Source organism: Pagrus pagrus (genome assembly GCF_965226575.1).
Source record: "Pagrus pagrus genome assembly, chromosome: 10".
NCBI classification, from domain to species: Eukaryota; Metazoa; Chordata; class Actinopteri; order Spariformes; family Sparidae; genus Pagrus; species Pagrus pagrus.
Genome location: NC_140194.1, coordinates 26,166,267 through 26,193,458, shown reverse-complemented (window position 1 = coordinate 26,193,458; position 27,192 = coordinate 26,166,267). Strand labels below are relative to the sequence as shown.

The window sequence follows — 27,192 nt, the reverse complement described above, 5'->3', positions numbered from 1 at the left end:
GACCCATAGTATACAGTTTATACGTACATTTAAACATATGTATAAATTACTTTTACTTCTACTTTTGATACGTAAGTACATTTATTGCCAGAGAATTACTTTTGATACTTGAGTACATTTCATACTTCAAGACTTTCACTTTGACCAAAGTAGTATTTTAACATGATAGCTTTACTTTTAGTCAAGTATGACTTTTGGGTAATTTTTACAGCACTGTATAAAATCTGTTGTTAATGTCAGTGGATCAAGTAACTTTGCTTCTATGAACGCAGCCACTAGGGGGCATAGTTTGACACTTTCCCTACTCACAGAAGTCCTCTGGCTTTATTTGGGACTTTTCTCTGTCGACATCATGGACTTAAAAGAGTGTGTTTAGGGGTTGACAGTCCTTTTTTTCTGACCAGAATATGATCATTTTCATTGGCCTGAGCTGAACTATTGATACATCCAATTTTTCTTGCATGTTCACATCTGCAGGGAGTGTTTACAACTGCTCTTCCTTACATTCTGGCCGGGGGAACACATATTGTCCCACGTTCGTCATCGGTGCTTTGTTTGGTTTTCAAGTCATCAAGTGCTACAGCTGAACTCTGCTTCGCAGTGTCATTGCTGACTCACACACACACACACATACACCCACACACACAAGCTAGTCTATCGATCATGAAACAATTAGACACAGAGCCCAAAAGGAACACAGGCGTGGGAAATAGTGAGCTGATGTGGTGTCACACCCTTTAAAGCAGAAGTTTATTGAACAGAGGTTGTGCAACAGACATTTGAGGTACATGACATGAGTTATAGTGGAGGGGGGGGACCCAAAGGGAAATCTGCACCATTGAAACTTCCAGATATCAGAATATTTATGGTTGGACATGACAGGTGTAGCTCAGCCCATTATTATGTGGCCGTTACAATGGTGCACAGACAGAATAATTCAGACCAAAGCATATCTTTCTCACATACAAGATTCCATGTTTACTGACATTCAGAGCGATTGTGTTTGTATAAAGCAAGAACTGTACTTTGGCCATCATAGGAATGCTGTTTTTCCCTCTCTCTCTCTCTCGCACACAGGCAAGATGTAGCACCAACATGAACAGAAATGAACATGCTTGAACTATCTACAGAACAAACCCCCCTCGAAGATAAACGCTGCAATGTTGATGTGTCCCCCCTCCAATATAGGTTTAAGTCCAAGTGGAAGCCTTGCATATTTCCTGTTTCCCATCTCACTGAGCAAGTTGTTTCCCCTCTACAACAGTGAGAATCATCCACAAAAATGCTAATTTGTCGTTGCTTTTCCCCCCCTCCCCACTGTATTCTTTCTCCTCCGTTCCAGGCTCCCTAACTGCAGAGGTATAGGCGATGGATTTGTTTATGTTTTTCTTTTTGTCCAGTAATCCTGAGGTATAGGAAATACCACTGATGCAGAATGTGACTGAAGAAGGAGAGCAAAATAGATTAAAAAAAAAGGGGGAAAGGAGACATGCTATCTAAGCAAACTGTCAAACTGTACAAAGAACATTTCCAGTCGAATACTCATTTCATGTTCTTCTATCACCATCTACTTCGTTTCTGAATGTATCTCTTAAGCAGTAAAATAATTATATTATAATACAAATGTTTATAAAATAGCAGCACACTCAAGTGACACATCACAACTAGGTAATGTTATTTTTTGTATAAATGAAACAAATTCATAGCTTTTAGCAGCGCAAAAAGACAACAATAACTCAATAAAAATATTGACACTTTTTTCTTGATGTCTTCACACCTCCTCCTCTGTCCTCTCTTCACTTTGGAATACAGTATCTCTAAATCTTAGAAAAACCCTTTTGCGGGTCTGGTCACCCCATAAAATATATCAAACACAAATTGAAAAGGTGGTCTCAATATATAACACATGCAACAATAAATTGCAGGAAAGAAAAATCACAACCATTAAGTTTGGGAGAGAGCTTACATCAGGCAAACAGAGGCAAAAATGAAGGGGTCGTATCAAAGATTCAGACGGGGATGTTTTGGCAAAATGTGTCATTAAATTGCCCAGTTTTACTGAAAAACATCACTCAGACATTATAGAACCCCACATTTTTCTTCAGTCTGACAAACATACACGCAGCAAAGTCACATGAAAAAACTCAAGCATTAAGTCGAAGACACCTTGCTGTGGCAAAGCAACGTGTCCCATGAAAACAAAACAAAACAAAAAATCATCTGTCTCTTGTTTTGTGCTGATGTCTGTCTGGCTGATGAACCCCCTTGCCAATGATTTGAAGCAGCAAAGCTCACAGGGGACACATGTGTTCACTGACAGACACTGAACTCCACAAGCCAGCACCATAGAAAACTGACCAACCACTGCAACACACATCAGTTAAGGTGGTTTCAAACAAAGACTCTGCTCTGTCTCAAAAAATGCAAACCTCATTGCCAAATGTGTGCAAATATCGGATGTTACGACCACCTTATTGGAGCTCCTCGCTGCCCTGTGTGACTATCTGTGGCTGTGATGCAGATAAATATGAAGAAAAAATTCAAGTAAAAACAAAAAAATTTCATTTCTTGACAATATAAAAGAAAATCAAACAGAACCCATGGATCAGTGAACTCTGTGTGTAGGCGTTTTTTCAATTCATATTGGCGTTTGCAATTCGTTCAAACTCTCGGAAATTTCAGACTCCCCATCAACTTGCACTTTGCTTGAACAGGAATGTTTTTTTTTCGCTCGGAATGTCCTCTCGTCGTAAGTTGTGGAAAGCCTTGTTATTAATGTGACTCTTGCTTGACAAGGGTATGTCTGATGATTGGGAAACCAGCCCTACAAAGTAAACCAAAGAAAAGGCTAACAAGGAAAAAAAAAAAGAAAACATCCATTCACCTCCAATCACCACCCGACGCATTTCATTTTACTTATCTCCTGGGGAGCATGTTCTCAAAGTGCTTTGCCATTGAAATCATATAGGGGAGCAGAAAACAACCCTATGTGGGACTCCAGATGCATTGACAGTATATCATCAACCTGTACTCCTCTAACCCCCCCCCCCAAGAAAGTTCATGCTCACATGATCTGGCACTGTACAGTCTTAGTTCCTCATTTCATTTCCATGCATATGGAAAACCAGAACGCTTCTTTTCACTTAGCTGAGTCATTGTAGACATCCATTCTGAGAAGTTAATGTTGATTCCACCCAAATATGCAGATGTCAAAGTTTTATTGTGAGGCCTTTGGCCATCTTTTTGTTTGTTACATCTCAGCCACTGGCTGTAAATCCTCCTCGTCTCCTACACAGCAGCATGCTCCTGCACCACTCAGATCCTCTCTATCCTACCATCCTGTGCTTCCACAGTGACTTCTTGTTGTCCCTGTCTTTCTAATCCTTTCCACGCCGCACCCTGTCCCCACCCTGCTAACGAATACAGAGGAGCCTGACATCCTCCAGACTTTAAAAAGCAAAGCCTTACTTTCTTCAAGACATCGTCCTCTCCGGTTTTCACGTGAGCCATACACGCTGGCACACGTGAGAGGTCATTACTACTCTGTCCAGACTCAAAGCAGCCTTTCACAACTAAGGAAACACTATATCGTAACAATGTGAAAAGGAATGAAGTATCTGTAATATTTCATTAACAGAATGGCAGTAATTAACAACACCTCACATGACCTCTGAGTCTGGAAAAATGCTTTTAGAAAGGTAAGGGGCTCTAAGTCAAAGTCCCTTCGCTTAACTCTCTCATTCATAGTCCATGCACATGAGTTTATTGTTGGCCAACAACGAACCATGAGACATTGTTAATGCATGGAGGCAGTGATATAGCTTAGATGCCCTGTTATACTGATGGACAAAGTATTATGTGTAGCCTCTGCTTGCTCCATAGTCTTTTAATATAGAATGTAAGTCTACGACTTGACTTTTGCAACAAGTGCCTCACGCCATAGAATGCACACTGCTAATATAGATACAGGATCACATGTAGCATTCACAACACACACACGCACACACACAGACACACACGTACACACAGGCGCGCATGCAAGCTGGCAGACTCGCTTGCACAGTGCACCCACAAACTGACACACACAAGCAGCCTGACAAAAGGAGCTTATTGATCTCTACTACTCAGTTCCAAAATATTCCAATAATAATATTAATAATAATAATAATTACTAATACTACTAATAATTATTATCATTCTGTCTCTTCCCTGGAATTGGGACCCACCAACTTTTAGCACAATGTTCTCACGGCTTCCACTGTCTATCTCGTCCTCGACACACACGCGGACCTTGTGACGCTCGAGGAGCTCGGGCATGTCCACGGATGTAATAGTGATAATACTCATATAAAACAAAACAGAGGAGAAAACGAACTGAAGCCCCAGTGTGATCCCATGTATGCATTTTTCTGAATGGTTTCCACAATTTCTACCATAACAGCCTCGTCATCAAGCTATGGTTAAAATATAACTTAAAGGACATACTATACAATCAGAGGCAGAATGCAAATATGATTGGCTTCCCTTCTGTATATCCAAGGCACCACAGAGCTTCATTGTATCAAATTTGACGTTTTAGACTAGAACATCATAGAAAATCTATTTCGTGGGCAGGTTTTTTTTTTTTTGACTTGAAGAACAGAAAATCTACACAAAAAAACTAGCAAGCATTGTTCTTTTTTCGTTTAAAGGGCTTGTGTTTTTAACATTTTTTGTTCTTTTTTGTTCTTTTTTTTCTGCTTTTAAGAAAATTGAGGTTTTTTTCATGATGCTTTTTTTTTCTTTTGTAAAATCCTGTGCAATGATGCCCCTCTTCTGGTGGTTCACAAGTTGACATCGCGGACGTCTGTCGGGGTGGAGGATTGATCCAGCTCGTCCAGGCCTTTCCCGCTGGGGCCTCTCTGCGTCTGCTGCTGCTGCTGTTGCTGCTGCCGCCCCTCACGCAGGCTGCTCACCAACACGCGCTCGATCTGCTCCTGGCACTCTTTAAGAACATCCTGTAGCGAAACAACAGAGGAAGGACAAGATGTAAAAAGATATCCAAATGATTGTGCTAATGGTGGACAGGAAAGTTATCTCATTTCCAAAAATCAAGTCAGCAAAACTTTGCTTGAATATTTGATTTAAATGTCTGATTTAATGTCGTGGATGTTAAGCTATTTGCAACACATGTCTTCTGGCACAAAGGCCGAAGCAAATATTTTCTGGTATATTCTCATTTTTCCCGAGTGAGTAGAAAAGCTGGGCCTGTTTCAGTCTGAATCAAAAGATAAGTACCACAGTTTCTCAGTGCGGAAATTGGATTTTGCAGCCATCATCATGAGAAACAAGAGAAATCTGAAAACTTTTGTCAATGCGTGACAAACGGGGGCCCCCAGTGTGGCAGCAGAGGGGCCCCTGGGCAGTGGAGGTCACGGGTTTTAAATGACCACCGACTTACTAGCAGCTCCAACTACTGCCAAAGCTGCGCACAGACACGGACCAGACCCAGGCATTACATCAGCCCACCAGGGTTGTGCACTGAGCACCACCCCTATAGTGCTCGTGTGCACATACCGACACACATGCGTTCCCACACGCACGTCTGTGCATACACACCCCCATCCAACCACCCACCTATCCCACCACCACCACCAAACAAACCCAAACAGAAGTAGCCTTGACAACGGCGGCTGAAAACACAGGTAGTACTAAAGCTATGTTAATTACATCCACCTCCTGTGGGAACACAAAGGTGGTGCTTTTTTAACGAGAGCCAGTCTGTGTGCCTGCCTGCCTGCAGGGGATCCATCTGAGACCTGGCCGGCTCGCCTTTCACCATCAAAGGCCGCGGCGGCAATCTGAGAATCCACCTGGGAGAGGAGCCTCTCAACAGCGCTGAGCCCTCATATCCTTCCCTGATGGAGGGTTGACAGAGGGGACAGCGTAGCTCATGAAGGGGGAAGCAGCTCATTGGGGAGGGGGAGGGTAAAGGGGAAGGAGTGCTGAATGGATTGTTAGCAAGCGTGTTAGAGAAGGAGAGGAACAGCCAATCTTTAAATATATTCAGAAATAACAAACTAATGTGAAAGTTCCTGTCTGCAAGAGCTGATTAAGAGTTTGCACTGCTCTCTGGTGGTGAAATACAAGAATGCAACGGAAGCAGAGTTGCTTGCTTTCAGCTCTACAAACGCACTAACACACACATGCATAACCCGTTGCCTTGTGGGAAACATGACTGAGAGCGCCCCATGGCCGGAGGGATGGGTGAAAGTGTACCGCTTGTGGAGAGGGGAAACATTCTTCAGAAATTTACAGCTAATTTAAACCTGATGGGCCACAGTTTGAGCCTGTGTTATAGCTTCTGGTGCTGCTGGGCCTTGATGAAATGAGAACTGAGACCTCACTCACATCAGAATTGCTCTTCGGGAGCTCCTCACGGGTGAGCGACAAAAGGTCACGGTGTCAAAGGTCAAACAGCATGACACATTGCAGGGTGAGACATGTGCTGTGTTGTCACGGGGAAACTGCACCAGTTTCTGACTTCTAACTCAACTTTCAAAACTGGCAATTTGTTGAAATTCTGCACATGTGGACACTGTTATGGAGGATTTCTTTACGAGTGGAATCTCCTTAAAAGACCAAGAAATCTATTCCATTACATGACCACTGACAAAATGCCTGAGCCAACAGGGGTTTTGCTGATATCTGAAGTCAGCAGGAAGTAATTCCTGCCTTAACATCTCTTTTATTATGAGCTCTCCAGCATCGAGCGATGATTAGCTCGGGAGAGTTTTTTGGATCACAATCCGTCAAGAATGATTTGATGTTGATGAGGTTGGAGCGATCTGGGCTGGGTGCCTCAGGGAGAATGTTTCCCCCAGCAATGGGTCTGACGTGGACGAAACCCGACCAGCGTCTGTCCCTTAATCTCCTCCAGAGGTTGGCCGCTAACATGGGCGTGTGCACACACACACAGTAACACAAGATCTTCCCACCAACATGTGCCCCATTGGTCATAAAAGCTCAATTCCTGTGAGAAAATTAAGTAAAGCGAAGAACATGTAAAGGAACTGCCTGTGTCTTACCGCAAGAATGTACGCCTTCACTTCTTAAAAGACATGCTCCCCCTGTCTCGGATCCCATGCCAAGCCTCATGGGCTTTATTCGAGAAACTTTAATGACTTCAATGTGTGACTACTGGAAACACCAATACTGTTTTCAGAGAAGCTCTAGGTACTTGGATACCGAGGGGGCCAACAGCACTGAATAAGTTGACCATGGGAGGTGGTGCTATACTCGAGCATCTTATTTTGTAGCCTCAACCCGGAAAAACACATAACCACCTCAGATCCTCCCTTGCTGTTACGGTCCTCCATCTGCCCTGCCTCAAACATACATCACACTGCACCAATCTGTCTTTCTGACAAATCAAGGCATGCACATGATTCCCGGGCTGCCTTTGTGACACTGGCAGTAGGGGGGAAGTCGTGCAGACAGACAAAACCAAAAGGAAGAAATGTGTGAAGCCATGGAATGTGTTTTAACTGCTGACTGTACCACACAAGACAGCGTTAGCTACTCTGGGAGGACTTGGTGGTCAGACAGCTGAAACAAACACACAGGCAGACACACACTACAGATCTCAAGGAGTCTTAAGAAAAAATATCCGGAGGCTGACACTGGAAATGAGGAGTCACCACATGACTCGAATTTCCACAAGTTACAATAGAAAATGTGACCTTTCTCTTACTTTTGCGCCGCATGCCGAAACACCACAAGTGGTGACGCCACAGGCTGTGTTAATAGAGATCAACTTTCCTAATAAATGCATCTTTGTTGCAAGCAACATATTACTGTTCCCACTCTAAAAAAAATTACAATTTCACATGCATCCATCGTGCAACTTGAATGAGAACGTCTCAGTGATGGTTAGGCCACAATGGAAACCAGGGTGATAAAAAAAGAGGAATGAAAACAGGATGACAGGGAGAAGTGGGGAAATGTGTTTCCGGTGTCTTGGTGAGTGACCCTGACCAAAAAAAAAGATGAATGAGAGACAGAGAGAAAATGAGACGATAAAATCTAGGAAGTGGTGTTTTCACACCGTTGCACTTCTTGAACCTCTATTTCCTGTATTTATCATTCAAGAATAAAGGGAAGCTCTACACACTCATGTGCTCACTATTAGTCTGAATTGTGTACTGTAGCATAAAGTATATTCTGTCACTGCAGATGACCTCTGCAGTTCAGTGAAGTCACAACTGATTAGTCTCCCACTAGAAACTCAACACATTGTCACAAATTCCATATTTTCTCCCTTCACATTATGACTTGGCTCTCAGACACTGCTGTCCCTAACAGGGAGCCCCTCTTGGCCACACCAGGTGCATGTGAGGCTGCACAACATTCTTCCAGCGGCCCAAGATGGTGACTTGGCCCTATCACATTTCCACTGGAAAACCACAGCTTCTGGATACCACAGATGCCAGCAGGGTGCCAGGGGGGTGGCGTTGGCCATGATGCTGTTGGCAGCAGCAGCTGCAGAGGTTGGCCAAACTTGCTTTGCCTTCATATTTTGCCTGGCTCTTTGGCCCGGCTGGCTACGGGACGCCGCTCTACCATCTTGCCGAGCCTCTACACTGCCGGCCAAAACCAAAGACAGTATGTATACACATTTAGACTCAGGTTCATACCTCCACCCTGATGCCTACAGTCAGAGTGTGAGGGTGGGTGTTGAATTGAAGTATAAAGTGAGGCAGCTTTCGGGTAAAGAAGACATGGTAAGGGTTCAAATGACATGGTCAGTGATCACCATTTCCTCTTTTTTATATGTGTAAAAGCCTAAACCCTCAAACAGTGACAAACAATAAATAGCGCTGAAACCACTTATTAATGCTGTTGTATCACAAGTGTTGCACGAGTCTGATGCAGACCAAAAGATGCTCTCTGTGTTTAGTTTTGGATTGCTCGTGGCAGTTTAAACTAAAGCCTCCTCTATATGTTGAATAAGGGAGGGTGCCCTCTGCTTTGCCTCCCGTGTTTACTGCGAGCCATGGCTTGTCTGAATCCAGGAATGTGAGGAGTTGATCAGAGACACAGAGCGACTTAATTCCCTCAAGTCGAAAAGACCTCGCAGCCTAAACACACTGAGGCCCTGTGCTGCTGAGGTCAGCTATTTGTTTTTCCTCAGCTGCTGAGCGAGACTTCACACAGCTCGCACCAGAGGGAGCCATGCTTTCCAGCGGCGATGCACTATGGACCGTAGGAGGAGACGAGAGAGGGCTGATTGTCGCGAGGGAAGGCATGACACCCCCTCCCAGTGTCCTTTTCACACTTCAACAGCTTTCTTCCACCTCCTCCTCCCTCTTTGCCTCTTTTTGGGGACAGAATTGAACATACCAGGGCTGAGGCTCGGGATCTGTGTCGTGCCCTTTGATCCGCTCCCTCCGCAGTGAGCACACATGAACTCTAAATGTTCATGTTTAGATTAAGTCTGCTGTTACTAACTAAAAGCCTTTTTTCATCATGTTTGGTAATAGGCGCTCGTCTGCCAAGGCTGCAGCCTCCGAGCTGGAGCTGGTCCCTGCCCACTGCTCCTGAATAGTTAGGATGGGTCAAATGTAGAAGACTAATTTGTCCAGAGAGACTAATAAAGAATAACTTAATAAATCAACCTATGCTGCAGCTTTGCCCACCCTTACAGCCAGCTACAGCGAGCTGAAGCCCTCTCCCATCCGCGTGATGAAAGCCAGGCATCTCCGAGTCAGTAGAGGCCCTGCCTGTGTTTGGACTCAACTCACCCACCACCGCAAAATTCACTGTACCCAGACAGCCACACAACGGCCTGGCCAGCATTCCTGTCAGCGACAGAGCATACTGTATATGCTCTCAACCTGGCTCGATTTAGAGGATTCTTTATGCGAGGGGGCCCTGAGCAGCCTGACCGGACGGATGGAGAGGGGAAAAAAAACCTGCCGCATGCCACCTCTCAGTCCAGTCAAGTGTATGACAGAAGAGGCTGCGTGTAAACTGATGAGCTTCTTTTAATTAAGACGTTTTCTGGTCTCACATTTGTAGTTTTTTTTCTCTCGATTGGCAATAAAATCTCCTCAAAATGGGTTTGTGGAATCCCAGTGAAGAAGCCAAATGTGAGTCTGTCGCAAACACACGACCTCAACAAACATGTGGCATTTCTTAACTTTTGACATAAATAACAGGGATATTTCCCCTCAGAGAAGCAGCAAGTCTCTGAGACGAAAGCAGGATTTTCTTGTTAACACTAAGAGATTGTAAAAGTGTGTGTTTCAGGGGGAACAAGATGAGTTAATTGCGGCATTTCGCTGGAAATGTAAACCAACTAAAGAGAACGGCAGCTGATTCAGCTTTGAATCATAGAGCAATAATTGTACTTATCTAAATACCAGAGAGCACCTAACTAATCTCACAAGATATACTCACACTTATTCCTCCTCCACACTCAAAATTACTCAGAAACATCCCCCATCAAATTTTCCACACACAAGTATCAAGGTCTAAGCTCAACCCTTTACTGACAAGACCACACTGGAATGTTTTAAACTCAGTTGTTGTTTTGGAAAAAAATATGTGTGTCCGGCTGAAATCAGTGTAAGACAAACTCACCACTTCTGTGTTTGTGATTTTGGCCAGCAGGTCTGTCAGACTGTCGCCCCACTGTGACTGGTCGGTTGAGTCCAGCTGTAGGCCGCAGATCGCTGCCCCCACACTTCCTGTGGCAATCATGGAGGGAGGGTACATGGCGAATCTGAAATCTGTTAAAAGGAAGGAATGAAAATTGAGTTAAATGTGTCTTCGGTGCTTAAATTTTAAGTTCAGTGGATAAATGACTAAAACTGTTTTTCTTTTTCATTCTTTATTCACCTGGTGCCGTTCCTAAATTGCACTTTTCAATTCATACGCTCCACAAATACGTCCCTCCCAGAGACAATATGATTTGGTAATCTAGCAGTCAGCTAATAAATAATCCCTCTATTGCACCGGGCCTGAACGCAGCGCTCACTAATGACCAGGGGCCTGGATAATGAGGGTTCACTTGGCTTGTAAAGGAGCTGAAAAGCAACCACCCTCACCCCGCTCCCCACCCGAGTCCCCCCTTTCCCCAGCCCGGCCCCTTTTCTTCCATCTCCTGAGTAAATCGTGTGCTCGCTGAAAAAAGCCCCATAGCGCTTGGAAAGGGAGGAATAAAGAGGCTCAGTGCCTCTGCCAATGCTCACTGCTGTAGGTCCTTTTTCCACGTGTGGTCACAGGCGTGCGTCTCAAAGACCAATAACCTTGTTAGCTCCCCTCACTGTCATTCATAATGCAAATGAGACAGCTTGTGAACGGGCCAGAAGCCCGAAAAGGCAAGGCAACTGGCATACAGGGAGAGAGAGGGAGAGAGAGAGAGACAGGCAGGGAGAGAGAGAGAGAGTTTTTCTCTTCACAAACAGAGACATACACACAAACAGACACACACACACACACACACACACACACACACACACACACACACACACACACTCGCTCCTTTCTCAATTCTCTCTTTATGTCTTGCTCAACTTCTACCTTTCTTTTTGGACAACACATGGCTTGCTTAGATGGGGCCAGTGAATGGCACACATGCCCCAGTCTTTGTTGCTACAACAGGCAGCGGTTTGCATTGGCGGCCCTCCTATCTTTTAGCATATTAATAGAGTGGCGGGCCTGCGAGAGGGAAGGCAGAGGAGTGTGACTCCATTGTCCAGAGTCATCACCTCATTTCACCCAATTGAGAGACACAGCATCCATCCCTTCTCTGCTGATACCAATTCAGCGAGACAGGCCGGACAAAGAGCGTGGCTGGACAGAGGGGGGGGGGGGCAGGGGGTCGACTGGGGGGAGGAAGATGAAGAAGGAGGGATGGACGGTGTGGCGACAAGGCGACGAGGAGAAAGGAAGGGGAAGGTGGTGGGCTTGGTGGGAGAGGAGAGGGGGTGGACAACTCCGATTGCACATCACTCTCAAGTCTGTGTCCAGACTCTTGTGAGGCTTTGGAAGAAGAAAAGAGTCGCCCTCCAGCGACCCTCACCTCCTGCCTCCCACCCCCCCCTCACAAGTATGCCTCTGTTCCTGGGCCACCTATGGGCTAGAGGAGTGGGCAGTGGGGGCATAGAAACAGCCTGCACATTAACATATTGCCATATTCAATTGCAAAGCAAACTGCGTGCGATGGCTCTGAAGGAGATTTTTCTTCCTTCTTTTTTTCAAAAATCTGGAATCAAAGAGGTAGGCCCTTTGATAGCTGTAAAGGCAGCCCCTCACTGCCTTTTTAACATGCACAGCCAGGCGCTTTCTCATCTTGTGGGCTCAGTGTTGACAAATAAATGAACTTATTATACACCCCTGTGTTAGCCGCTGGGCCTCTGCCAAGGGGCGATTTATTAAAGGCTACCTCGAGCCAAGAGGAAAGAGCACACAAAGCCCCTCGGCATTACATCACTGCTGTAAGAGCACAACTTTCTATAGAGGGCTAAAAGGACAAAGGCATACACGGATTTACTGTACGTGTGCAGTGAGCGCAGACTGACAGGCGAGGAGGCAGACACCTAAGAGACGCGAGGGGGAAACAATGCACTGATGCCTGCATGGTTTAAGATGCAGACACACACACACACAAACACAAACACACAAACACACACACACAGCACAGACGTAGGCTTGTGGGAGAGCTGAGTGGCGGGCAGTGGGCAGCAAGCTGATTTTTCGCACTCAAGACAAGACAGGTCTGTAGCAGAACAAGGACGCGCGCGTGCAGCCGATGCGGGCTGACACTCGGGCCTGGTGGCTGCTGCATGTGGGGCGAAGAATGGCCGTATTTTAGGAGGCCCTCATTGATATTCATGTTGAGGATAAACAGTGTATGTAGCTGAGTGGGGACGCCTGCGATGGAAAGCTCCCTGTGAGCAGCGGCTGGCTGGCCTGGCCTGCACGCCTCTCACCCCCTTCAATGGCCCTTTCTCCTCCCTGCGCCCCCTCATCTCCATTCCTCCGTGTTCCTAACCCCCTGAAACACCATCCTCAGGCCTCTGGTCGCACAGTCTGCTGCCCTGCGCGGCCCACTCCTCCTGGGTGGCTGCAATGCACAGTGTGCACATTAAACTTGTAAATTAATTAAAGTTGGAAAGTTGAACAACGGCCAGGAGAAGAAAGAAAAAAAAGCTCTCCTTCTCACCCTCAACTCTCTTTCCAGCGCTATAAATCAGGGTCTTGTGTTGTATACATGTAGCGCTTATTGACCTTGTTTATTAAAGGAGTAGCATTACGAGGACCCAGGGCCTGTTGACTGATTAAGGCCAAAAACAAACATAATTTTGGGGGTTGGCATGACAGTAAGTTTCACCACTAATGCAACACAGCCTGGTAGTCAAAACATGGCCTGTAGAGAGCTGCTCAGACACACCAACACACCAAAAACAACTTCCCAACTGGGCTTACGGAGCTCTTCTACATGCAAGAAGGGGAGAAATCACTGATTAACAACTTGATACAGTTATCTGTCATATTCCATTACCTCTTTTCCCCGGCTGTCACTCTGGAGACAAACAAAAAACAGAACTGAGGAGAATTTGAGTCATGCGCCCGTGCTCAAACTCTGATCAACACATTTGCCAGAAAACAGAATTCCTCCTTAATTGCAGCATCCTGTGACAGCTCGCTTCACTCTTGCACCATCAAATCCACTGTCACAGCTGCACGGGCGTAATGTCAGTAACATCAGCGATCAAAATGTGGGACGGAGGACACTCTGGTGTCATGACAGGTCAAACTAGCTTCCACTAACATTTACTTTGCTTCAAATCACAAATATTAGTCTTTGTGGTCGGCCTGACCTCCAAGGTAAACATGGAAGCTTAAAAACATTTTGATTCCTAAACCTTTTTCGGTGGGATAACTGCAGCTTTCAAAGCAAAAAATCTCAGTCTTTGTGTTTCTGGTGTGACTCAGCAGGCCTCAGTATTTATAGTGTGGTGCTGATTACACCAGCGAGGTGAAGGAGAGGAGGAGGGGGGGGGGGAGGATTCAGGACATGCCACTCGATGATTCACTCTGCGTGTCACATTTTTGGGCGCATACTGTCAGGAAGCTTCTCCCCGCTCCATGTGTCGACGGTGCAGTCGGACCGGACGTGACTCCTCACATCAGCGGAGCTTGCGGAGAGTTGATAATTTGTCGGAGGAGGCGGCTAATTTGTTAGGGTTCTGACTCATCAAACATGAAGGGGCTTTTATGTAAACAAACACCAGTAGAGACCATTTCATTGACCACGTCTGAGATGAATCATTCATCTCTAGAATGCGGAGCTGGGCCTGGAGGGGATTCTCCTTGCGGCAGCCACTTGGAGAGGAAGCTACAAGGGAACATTCCTGCCTCTGGACCAGTGAGACGTAACAGCTAAGATGAAAAGAGGTCTTATGAGTCATTTGAAAACATTTTGACGGTTGCATAAAAATGGACACGTTTGCAGATAGTTTGTCTCTTTCCTGGAGAGGAGAAAGATTTGAGGCTCCTTCCTTGTAGGATACAGACAAATCTGTCAGCTTTGGAGAGCTTTGATGATCCTCTGTGCATATCTTCATTGCTTCAAAATAAAAGTGAAACAGTGGAGGAACTTTACGTATGTGAGCACGTCATCCAACAAACTAAACAGTGGAATATGCTGTATACTTCCGCAATGTGCACAGTTTATGAATCCAGGCAAAACTATGTGAGAACACTTCTTAAAGTGCAGGGTCTCTATTATACATGGGCCACTTTTAAAGGTGCACTATGTAGTTTTGAGGAAGAGAGTTTAATCAGAAGAGAAAGATCTTCATTGACTGATTTTTTATGCCTAAACAAACTAAATAAACAAACTCTCTTCATTTTCATGACGGAATAAACTGAATAATCAAACTGACCTTAAAGGACAACACAATTTCATACTGTTTTACTTTGTTTATATTTGGCGGACCCTGCCACCTTTCTATCTTCAAACTGTGTTCCGGGGACCTTATTTTCCTCTGAGAACAGCTTGTTTATTCAGTTATGGAAAGAAAAAACAAATTATGAGTTTGGATTTGTTCTCCAAAACAAAAAGTGCCCCTTTAAATACTTTAAATAACACTTCAGCTACAGGAAAGGCAAATAACTTATTTCAATTCTACGGTAGAGAGTGCCGTTATACAAGAGGGAAAATGAAGCCATGCAGCAAAGCTTGACTTCTCCCATGCTTGTTGGCTGGTGAATCATTAGTTTGTCTCTGGGAAACTAACCAGTTAATCATCAAGTTACTTCAAACAGTCCAAAGACACTTCCACATACCAAAGAACGCAATCAAATAATATTTGGAGAGTACTCAGTTACTTAAACCACCTGTTATTTACATCCAAACTTGTAGCAAATTCGTCATTGTCTCCTTCAGGACAATTGACTCTCTCTGGGACAGCACTGTTGGCCCTGCTCCAGAATTTTCTTTTGATCCACTTCTATGACTATTGTCACCATTCCATCCATACCATTACAGAGAGGGCTATTGGAGTCCGTATGAAAAAAAATAGACCATAATCCCTGCCAATATGGCAAGAAGACGGAGCTCAATAACTGCAGCAGACAGGTTGGGGTGCATCTGTCTGCCCCCTGCACCCCGTCCTTTCTCCCACTTTACCTCAATTGAATAAGAATAGAAGAGGAAGCTCGGAGTGCTCGGTGTCTGTGTGGAGGAATGGAGGTTCATAATCTCCCTTAATGAGCTTGTTTCTGGGCTATTATCCGGCGGCCTGCCTGAGGGAAACGCTGGTGTTTCCTATCAAGTGGCCCCGCAGCGCTGACCCTCGCATGGCTCTGCATATGAAATGTAAGGGCCAAGCCTTTTGTCTCCTTTCTCCCAGCCTCTAGCTGAGCTCCCGAGCCATTTGCATAGTCCTGAAAGGAGCGGCCAATGTTATTAATTAATACAGAGCCAGCCTGCGCCACCTGACAAAATCCCACCGAGTGGCCCGAACGGAACTGTTTCATCAAAAGAGAGGAGCCATTAGGAATGAGAGGCCTTATTCTCCACTTCTCCTCTTCTCTCTCTTGTTCGCTTGAAAACAGAGAGCCGTGGTTTTATGCGTGTTTTCTTTTTCAGTATGGGGGCGGCGGCGGTGGGAGTAGTGGTGGGTGGTGGGGTTGAATGAGACTGTATGAAATAGGAAGGCCACAGGTGACCCGTTGTCAACTGTCTTGCAAATGTAAATCCTCCTGAGAGATCTCCTCCTTCTGCTGCGTCTTTACCTTCTCAGCTCCGCTCAAGTCGGAGGATGTCTCAAGGAGGATTCTCACCAGATAACCCGAAGATTTACGGCTGGGAACGTTCCACAAATGGGGTTTCGAATTCCCAGAGATCTTCAGATGCACCAAATTGTTGACTCACCCGCGCTCTCTCTTTCTCTGCCTTGCCCTCACTCTCAGTGTTTGCCTGGATACAAAGTCTGAGGAGAGCATACACAGATAAATGGCCTGTTGCTAATCCAGAGCTATCTCCAGAAAAAGTCTCTCTCCTAAAACACAATGTCGGGGAGGACGACTCCTGGAGGCTCGTAAATTTATTTCCACTGCCTCATTGAAGCAATTAAGGACAAAGTGCATGCTGAGTCTTTCACAATGTTGCTTTGGGAATAGGTCCGATCACTGACACGCTGTCATTCCACACATTAATCCGCTGGCACAAAACAAGGGGCGAGAGATGTGGGGTGAGACAGGGAGAGGAAGAGAGCAAGAGATAGTGAGAGAGAGACACGGAGAAACAGAGAAAACAGGCGTTCCTCCTTCAGAAGTGAACTTTTGCAAACTTTTCTCACCCTATCAGATCCATTGCACAATCAGTGCAGGGGATTCCATCACTTTATATTGTAAATACCTGTCACCTCCCTCGTATTTATTCATCTAACTACACACACAGACTCCTCTAAATGATGTCAGCACAAGAGGCTGTTTCCCATGGGGGGTTGGTAGGGGGTGTAGTTAGCATTCCTGCAGAAAAAAGGAAGCTGGTGGTGGTGGTGGTCACCCAGACAGTGAGAAAAAAAGGAGTGTCAAACAGCCTCATTGTGGGTTAAATGTGTATTTTGCCACGTCACTATCAAGATAAGACCATAAACATGTTAAGGACTAGTAAAACCGGCAGTTTCAATCAACACTCCTGCATTATTAGCAGTTTGAATGTGATGTTGGAGGTGACGCAAAACAGGAGAAACCTGCCCTATGGTGAATCTCAACATGGGAAAGCTATCATGTCCTCCAGCTGTAGGGCGGGGAGGCGTGAGAAGTTATGGGGGAGAGAAAGAGGGAAGGAAGGCGGCAGGGGAAAGAGATATGAAAACATGACATGCCTCAGAATTGGCAGGGCAAAAACAATACACTCCTCTGGCTTTTCCCTCACTCCCTGTTCCCTCCTGCATCTTCTCCGTCTCCGACCTCGCCGTCTCTTCAGATCATGTTAAAGGCTCCCTGTCCCTCCCACGACTCGCTGGATGTTTGATCTCGGGGGGAACAATTCACCTCAAGAGCAAAAGAGACAATGGCCTGCCTGCCTCCACCCCTGTCCATTCCTCTTCTCGACCCTGTGCGACATGGGAATGCCCCTCAACCGGGCTCAATCTGCTTTGAAGTGTTACTGGATGCTCTGGAAGCCACTGATACTCAACAACATGACCACATACCAGCCTGGGAGAAGACTAATGATGGACGTGAGACTTAAGAGTCTAGCGATGAAATGTCTTCCATGACACATGCTTTTCTCAGGCCGAATACTTTCCCATCGGAGGTAATGCTTCTCACTTCAATTATGGCGGGCCGTGACTGGCCCGCAGCACACCTCTGAACAGAGTTGTTGCCGCATGTTATTGAGAGAAGAGGGCTTTGAAAGAAGAATGTGCGGATAAAGATATTTTGCAACATGAGAAAGTATGTTGATGCAAGCCATTATCGCTTGGTTTGACTTGGCAGCTTGTCCATGATCAGTGTCACTTGCAACACCAATAGAAAGAAAAAAAAAAAGAGAAAAAGATATGATATCGAGATGACATCGCACTCTGTATAGTCATCGTTTGGATCTGTTAACGTCACACTTTATTCAGACAAGCATCTATTGATAAAACAGGACCTAAAAACGTGTCCGACATTGCGTCCTACCTGTGGCGCAGAGGGCGATGAAGGTCTGGACATGTTTGCGTATAAGTGCCAGCTTATCCTCAGGCAGCGGCAGCCTCCTTACAATGTGCTCGATGAAGTCGTTCGGCGTTACTGCTGCCAGGTTCCACTTCAACTTCCCCAACACCACCAGTTCCCATTCCTTCAGACAGCGAGACAGAGAGAGACGGACAGAGAGAGTAGCGAGCAGAGAGAGATAATCAAGAATGAGACAGACTAAGAAAGATAAAATGACACAAAGTACCACCCCATATTTACATACATGTTAAACACTTACACTACAGCCTGAAGTGAGTGAGTGTGTCTCTGTGGGCCCCCGGCCCCGTACATTATATGTGTGGAGGTTAAGCGTTATTGTTATTATGTTAGTCTCTGCTTGGCCGAGCCTGGGACAGAGAAACACCAGCAGCGCCACCAACCCAGGTGACCTCACAACACTGTCTCCCTCCCCGTCTGTCTGTCTGGCATCTGGGGACTTTCCTAAAGAGGCCCACTAGAGGTTCTACTGTGTGTGTGTGTGTGTGTGTGTGTGTGTGTGTGTGTGTGTGTATGTGTGTGTCTGATTGTACAGTGAAAATGGATAGGAAGGCTGTGCTTGTTGAGCAGGATCAGCGATAACTGTCTTTTATCAGTATTTAAAGGAGGAAATTCAAACTCAGAATTTTAATATTTACAATATTAATGAGATAATAATACAAACTCAGAAATTTTCCATAACTGAATAAATAAGCTGTTCTCAGAGGAAAATAAGGTCCCAGATCACTGTTTGAAGCTAGAAAGGTGGCAGGGTCCGCCACATATAAACAAAGTAAAACAGTATGAAATTGATTTGTCCCTTGAGGTCAGTTTGTTTATTCAGTCGTGAAAATGAAGAGTTTGTTTATGTAGTTTGTTTAGGTATAAAAAGATAAATCAGTCCGATTAAAATGTCTTCCCCAAAACTACATAGTGCACCTTTAATGTCATCTCATTCCACTCATCATTTAGTCCATTAAACCTTGCAACAGGTGATGTGATTAATTTCTGAATTGTGTGTTATTCTTCATATAAACAACATTAAGTGCCAAATTTAGTTAAAGACTTTATTCTAAGCATATTAAGCACATTTCTGGCTCACAGGAAACGTAAACTTGGTGCAGCGTTTGACTTGAACCACTTTGAATCACTTCACTTTGGATCCCTTGGCAAAATGTGATGACATGCTAGTCTCGATGAGTGTCTGTGTGAGTGTGTGTGGGACACTAGGTGTGGTGTTCTCTTCTCTTAGCATGTATTGTTACTTTCACTTCCTAGAGGAGGAGGTGATTAACCGAAGAGTTGGTGACTAATTTGGGAAAAAATGTCGTGGTTTGGTTCCGGACTGCAGCCTTGTGACTGGGACCACGGATGCTCTTCATTTTCCCTTTCAGAGCAAGCGAGAGACCACATGGACTCATAGTCATGAGACAATTCAACATGGCTGCCACTGACCCGCAACCAGCTGGCAATTTTCTAATCAAAGTGACCTTTTTCAGCCTGGTAATGCTTTCTGATCTCGTTGATGCCGTGGGGCAAAGAGAGAGGAGAGGAAAGGCTCCATTTAAAAAAAGAAAAGAAAAAAAAAATGTTCTGTAATCATGTGAGAGGAAATGAGAAAATAAAAGCATCTGAGTTAAAGGTGAAAGACATCTTCCTGTGTTTGCTTGGAGATGTGTCGCCAGTATCTCAAAGATTCAATTATTTGATCATATGCAAATCATAATGACAGGCGGTGTTTTCAGGGGTGTTAATAAAGACACTGGGGGTGGGGGGTGCCCATTCAGAGAGCAGCCCCTCTGAAGAAAAACGCCCCTGTGATAGATTCATGTTGCTACCTCAGAGATACGCCTGTGTTCAAAGAACTCACAGCGTTAAGGCATAAACAGCTCCATTTGTTATGTGGCCTTGAAAAGGCAAAACCATCTCCACCATGGCTTTCATAACAAACTTTATACCAGAATTATTTGCTTTCCCGTGCAGTATAATAGCCTCAGTAACTTACTTGAGTCTAATGTCTGCAACATGGCTGCCTCCAGCTCCCAGAAGCCTTCACCATCAGTGCCAGCTAGCAAGATTCAAGCTTACAGCAGAGGACTATGACAAACCTTGCAACACAGACTCTGTGCTGACAGAGTGGCAGGCAGGCAGGCAGGCACCCACTTCCTTCTGCTGCCTTCCTCTGGTCACACCTTCTTTGAAAATTGCGGTTCTCTTTACAAGAAATTGTTACCAAAGACGAGGACAAAAAAACGATCACATGCCCCGAGCAGCTGATCTCTGTTTCCTGTATCTGCGTGTCAGCCAAAATACTGCCTTATACAGAGACACTGAGAAGAGGCCCCAGCAAGCCAGTTCAAGGACTGGAGGCTTTGTCTTCAGACATGCACATAAAGGTAGGACGCACTCAGTTTTCTTGTAAAAATGCAGCGTGACGTACTGTTTAATACGAGCCCATCACCGGCTGACAATGCTGCACTTTTCCCTCTTTAATGCACATTCTGTTTACTTGTCACGCTGACCATTGAAGCCCTCACTGAGGAGTGCGGTAAGTGAATCTGACACAATATTCCCGAGCAGAAACACATTCCAGAAAATTATCAGAAACCAACAAAACCAACTGGAACTTGAATATACTGCAGCAATCAGCCCGGCGAGCGGAGCCGCCAGTCAGGCAGCGAGGCAGGCCTGCAACCATCAGCCACGTCTGAATCATAATATGTGGCCTCTTTCACAACATGGGTGGGATTGGCTGTTGTTTACTGAGGAATGTTTATGTAGCACCACAGAGCAGTGGGGGAAACACTTATCTGATGGGAAACTGAGTTAATTAATTGGTTTGCGCTGGTGAAGGCAGCTGGTATTATCAGAACCGACGAGGCCTTATCGAACACAGGACACAGAGGAATGACATTTTTGTGCTCCAAATGACACACAGCGTCCCCTGCATCGTCACTCCTGACTGTGAGCCACATTTCTGCGCTGCAAAGAAATGTGTGAGAGTCAGAAACAGTGCAGCATGACATAATATCAGAAATGTGTGCATCCACGGTTATTTTTGGACGAGAGCTGAACTGTAAAAGGCAAACTTGAATTTCTCTGTGTCTCTCCCTCTCTAGCCGACAGGAACAGAGTCAGAACTTTGGCTGGAGTTCAAGCTGACCTCGTTGCTCTGTGCAAATATCTGCCACTAGATGGCGATGGAGACCACTGCACAGACTGGATGGATACTGTAAAAGCCCAGAGGGTCTTGTACAGTAAAGGGAGCCCTTGTGGAACAATTCACTGCGAGGCTTTCGCTTTTTAATGATGACGGCGCAGTCCAGAGAGGAGACTGGACATCAGATTGAGTGGAATGACAACAGCACCTGTGTTTACATGTGATGTGTTGAGCTGAGTGATTAAAATGAACATCTTGAAAGTGAATGTGTGCATTAAAACAAGTGAAGTTCCCCAAAGCAAGCATGATGTGGAAATAAAACACAAACATATATCATGACACCATGTTCAAACAGCTGATGAGGACAGCACAAAGCCTCAAAAGTGTGAATTTTGTGAAACCAACTGTTGCTTACCAGCAGCTCTTGTGGTCTGATGGAGTTATCTGTGTAGATGCAAAGCTTCTCTGCAGTTAATGGACGAGTCTCTTTCAATTTGGATGCAAGAAACATGCACACTGCTCCCAGCAGCTGCAGGTTACACTTTTTGGTGGGTACCACGGCTAAAAATCTGTCTAAGTAGTTCATGGCCAAGGGAAAAACTTCTTCCTCGCACTTCTGCTCCTCACAAACCTGAATAAAGAGAGGGCAGACAATGCGGCAATGTTCAGCATTTGGAATCAGTAACCCACCCTGCGGTGACCTGACTTGTTTTCCAGCACTTGAAATGTATATAAAACTTTTATGAGATAACGAAACAAAAGTCTAATCACATAAAGAGCACATATAAATTCAATGACACACATAGTTGGGGCCCGGCCAAGAATTTGCGCCCAGCCCTAATCGGTTGCGACATCATAAATTAATTCGAAATAGATTATTTTACAGAGAATGAAATAAGTCCCGGACACATACTGTCAATAGAGTCACATTCCTGCAGTTCATTCACTAAGAAATGAATTCAAGTCACAATCAGCCGAGCCAAAAAACACCCCGACAGCGCAGCACACGGAAACACACTTTTTTTCAGTCGTCATATTTTCATAAAATAATTAAAAATATAAATAAATTATCTAGAGCGATTTTCTTCGCACCATAATGTTCAGGGGGGTCTTCCACATCATATCCGACAATTCCTATCCAAATGCACGCGCGATAAATAGGAAGAAAATGTCAAAATAAAAGGCGAGTCGCGAGAGGTTGGTCTGATGTGCGTCACCGCCGACCCGATATATATATTTCAAAAATTAATTAAAAATCTCCAGTCGGTCGGATTCTGACAATATTTACATGAAAATAAAGCTCAAGGGCTCGAGATTGTTTACAGATGGAGGATGACCGGAAATATTTGACCGAGTGTCAAAAATCGAACATAATTCCAGAGTGAGGCTTTGCGACGGGGGGAAGACCAGAACGACAGATAAGGCCCTCGCCCCTTCCGACATTTAAAATAGATACCTAAAATGTTTGCATCGCTTTTTGGGATCATTTCTATATTCAGCGGACACCCAAGAACCTCCTCTGTCATTGCCGATGGGTTATAACCGCTGTTATTGCGTTTATGACACTGTAAAGTCCTCTTAAAAGCCCAAGCGCTCCTGTAAAAAACCAACATGGCGATAAGCAGCGCTGGGCAGCATTGCATCGCGGAGTGCATACGTGTGCATGGAAATATTCAGGCTATCTAAAATAATAACATTAAAGAATCAACAGGCAGCCTGTGCGGCCAACATGTGAGGCATATAGTGGAAATTCTCCGGTGTCGCTGATATCACAGCTCGAAGTTTCATAAGCACCGTCTTTCATGAGCGGACTTTAAAAATGGGAATATATTACGGAAAACGACACATTTGGTTAATACGAGGAATAAGCAGTCGGAAATGAGAGCAACAAGTGTGATCTACTGTCCAAAAATTGCAAACAGCGATCGCTAAAGCAGCAATAGAAACAAATCAAGAGGCTTTAAAGTCGAGCACGGAAATAATAAGACTTGTCAGCAATCGGTGTTTCGGTATACCTCCAACATCCAAGTCGCGACCATCCTCCTCATAAACGGCTGGATATCTTTCTGGACGCCTTTGAAATAAGAATATTGGGGTAGAAACCTCTCCTCTATGGTCAACAAGCTCTGCAGGACTCTGTCATCGCACAGGAGGTTCGGATCGGGACGAGCTCGTATGATGGTGTCCATTTCGAGGCAGAGCAGCTCCATGGTGCTGGTGCTTTCACTTTAGTCAAAAAGTAGGATTTCTCTCTCGGAAGCGGTTTTGCGGAGCCAAAATGCAAAGGGATGGCAGGGGAAGTCTTTTCGAGGCATAAAAAAGTGAGACTGCAGGGGCTCCGTAAGAGTAGTCCTGCCTCTCCTTGTGAGAACTTTTTCCTTTCTCCCCACAGTGCGCCTCTAACTTTCATCCGCCTGGCCAGATCAGGCGCATTTCAAGCCTGCCCTGCATGCGCCACTGACGCAATTCACTTCATTACCTCTGTATAGACCAGACGCAACATGCTGCAGTCCCGTCCCTCTTTCTTTCAGGCTGACATGCAGGACAACTTTAGGCAAACTGGTTTCATTTCTAAATGTTAAAGGCTGACACTGTCCTAACAGCAGATGCACAACAAAGGTGCAGAATAAATCCTTCTAAACCCGAGTTTTACCTGATTTTTTCGCATTTCCCGACTATTTAAGGCTGAAATACACAAATTATTTAATTTCTTGGGGTATATTCAAGTATGTGGCTGATTAATGTTCAGTTGAAACATGCTGCCATCAGATAAAAGAAACATTTGTTGTGTTTTAATAGATCTATATCTTCATGTTGGTGCTTGATTGCCTTATAACGAGTGAGGACACAATGATATTGTCGCTTGGCCCTAATATAAATAAATACATGCAAGCTTTATTGATTGTTGTGTTATTATAACACACATTTTCAGCCTTTAAAAAAAGCCTTCCACAACTTTAACTTGCTAAAGTGCAGCAAGTGCCCCCTTGTGAAAGTAATTTGAATATTAGTTTGGATAAGAAGGCAAGAAAGAGAGAGAGAAAGACAGAAAAAACCTCTAGAAGAAGCGACTAATTGCTGCTCGCTTTCTTCTTAAACCAACTTGTCTGTCAGCTTTTTTCAAATGGACTCGGTGAACCTCGGCGCGGAGCATGACGCATGTAGATACTGTATGCATGTGGCCATAAACACTGCATACTAACTCACGGGGGCGTGTGCGCGCGCACGGACGCGCACGCAGGACAGACCCACCCACCCACCCACTCACACACACACACTCACACTCACACATACTCACACTCACACTCACACACACACACACACATATGGTCTTACAAACTTTTTTTTGCAGCTACACAGCTTGTGGTTTTATGATAGCTTTCTAGGAAATTTGAGGCAGCGTTGAATTTTTTCTTCTTGCATAATCTTCTGTCAAAGATAACACAAAGATGAGACTCATTGACTTCAGCTCAGCTCGAATAATATCAAGCAACCCAACAATTCCTGCCTGATAATCTCCACGTTTCTATTCATTTTTGTGATCAGGGCTTCTGTAAGAATCGACATGGAAAAAACAAGCAGGTGGAAACGGAGCCGAGAGTGTAAGTCATTGAGATGGATAATTAAAAAAAATGACTGCCAAATGATTTAGCCTCACATACAGTCACAAAGAGAATCTGCATGGGTAAATATGTTAATCCCCCTCCTATTCTTAGTCAACTTCAAAGACGGAGCCTTGAATGAAACGAGACTCGAGTGCGTCAGGGGAAGACTGGGGACTGTAAAGTCTTCACAGCTTTGGAGCTGTTAATTTCCCTGAGAAGCTTGTTGGCTATATAGCAATACTGGTGAGAAAAGTGGGGGAAATGTCTCTTTAAAGTTTTTTTTTTCCAGTCTAAGTTGTTTCCTCCTCCCTGTGTCTATTTGCATAGCCAATAGTTCCTCAGCGCTCGACCGAGGCTGTGCGATTGTTACTGGGCAGAATTGACTTCTCCTATACCTTCCTCTCTCTCTCTCTCTCTCTCTCTCTCTCTCTCTCTCTCTCTCTCTGCTGTGGTCATTTATCAGTCTCGCCCCTTAGAGGATGTCGCTGCTGCTATCTGACACATGACGAGTTTCTTGAGTAGCATCATGTAGGTTTGAAGATTCGTGAACTCGTGTTCTGTCGGAAAAGTGTCTGAAACTCCCTGTGTTTTCATTCTTAGTGTTAAAATATAGAGGAGGAGAGAAACGTTGCGTCTGTAGGGACACATCCGTGCAGACACTGGGTAGATGATGACACGTCTATCAACAAAAGGACCCCTGACTCAAGAAAATGACTAAAAAACATAGAATTTAATAGAAAAAATAAAATAAAATCGAAATTGTGTCATCCTTAATGACAAATGCTGTATGTTGAAAAAAAGAAGAATTTCTAGACTCTTTAATGGTTTAAATTAATTATTGAAATTGCAAGTTTTACAGCTCATTAAATCCCCCAAAAAGTGTAATCCTCTCTTGGATGGAACACACCTCATACAACCATGTTTCTGCTGAGATGAGAAATAAATATTTTGAATTAATCGACACTAAGACATGTGCTTTTTCTGATTAAAATGACTCCTTCACAAGAGTCTGAAAGAAGCCAGACCGAATCAAATGTGGCTGAACGGGGCTGCTGCTGCGCGGGAAGAGGCAGGTGCTCCAAACCCTCCTCCATGCGCACCCAGCTCCATCAGCTGTCCCCAGCTCACCATGCAGGATGCGCAATTACGCATCTCACATCCATCGCCGCCAACATTTCACCACAGGCTGATGCCACCAATGGTCACTTGTGCTTTGTTACACGGAAGTAAGTAATTTAAAGTCACAATAAACAATAAGGATATGCAGAGAACCCAGTCTGCCCTGCGCTGCAAAACGTCCACATGGACAAACTTAATCTTAAAACCTCGCTGCCTTAAAAAAAAGTGGAAAAAAAGGGAGTGTGGGTGAGTAAAGTGGCAGCTTGTTGAAATAATAAATCAAATTTTAAGGTGTTTTATTTATCACGTAAATACCCAAAATAAGGTTCATAATATAGTCGAGAAACTTTTCAAAAAATCTATAAAAATGTTCCTCTTCTTTAAAAAACACTTTCATGATAAAATAACTTGTCAGGACTTAATTTAACACACTTGTCAAGCAGTTTCTCCCCCCCCCCCCCTTCCCCTGAAGCTTCTGCAGCGGAACAGTGACGCCAGCGGCTCCTCTGAGATCAGAAGCTGCAGCGGCGCATTTTCTCCCCGGAAGCATTCAATTACCATATGACAATAAAGTCGGAGCACGCCCTGTAGGTTAGAAAGTTGTCACAACATGCATTCAAATGTATATTGGGAGGGGAACAGTCGAGAAATGGTGAAGTTTGAGAAGTTTGGTGAAGTTCCTGCGCCGCACACTGCAAGAAATATCCGTCGGGTGGAAATATTTCTATCAAGTTTCGGCTTTGGAAATGTTTATTTTCTTTATTAAAAGTTTCAAAAAAATCAGCCAAAGGGTGTGAAAGAAGTCCACGTGTTGACAGCTCATCAAATGGCGCTATTTTCTAAAAAGCAGTGGAATTATCTGCCTCCATCAAGCTTTGTTTTATGACAGATGGCTCCAGAAAATGCCCGACGTGTGCGCATTAAGAACAAGCGCAATTATTAACCCTTCCCTGTGTCGTTGCCGACGCCTAAACGAGATTTAAAGGCGTGAATAAAAGGGTAAGGGTGGTCTCTTTTTGCAGCGAGGACCGCACCTTTCACTGATTAAATCACCGTTACAACGACCAGTGACAAGCAGGCACCACC

At 44.7% G+C, this 27,192-nt stretch overlaps 1 protein-coding gene across 1 annotated transcript; it reads right to left on the bottom strand.

Moving 5' to 3' along the window:
* Nucleotides 1-713: 713 nt before the first annotated feature.
* Nucleotides 714-23,816, bottom strand: ccnd2a (cyclin D2, a). Its single transcript, XM_084364020.1, has 5 exons — nt 23,398-23,816; nt 21,798-22,013; nt 18,190-18,349; nt 10,624-10,772; nt 714-4,997 (listed from the first exon to the last, which is right to left on the bottom strand). The coding sequence occupies exons 1-5, from the start codon at nt 23,590-23,592 to the stop codon at nt 4,824-4,826; spliced, it is 894 nt and encodes a 297-aa protein (XP_084220146.1). The 5' UTR covers nt 23,593-23,816; the 3' UTR covers nt 714-4,823.
* Between the last annotated feature and the right edge of the window lie 3,376 nt (nt 23,817-27,192).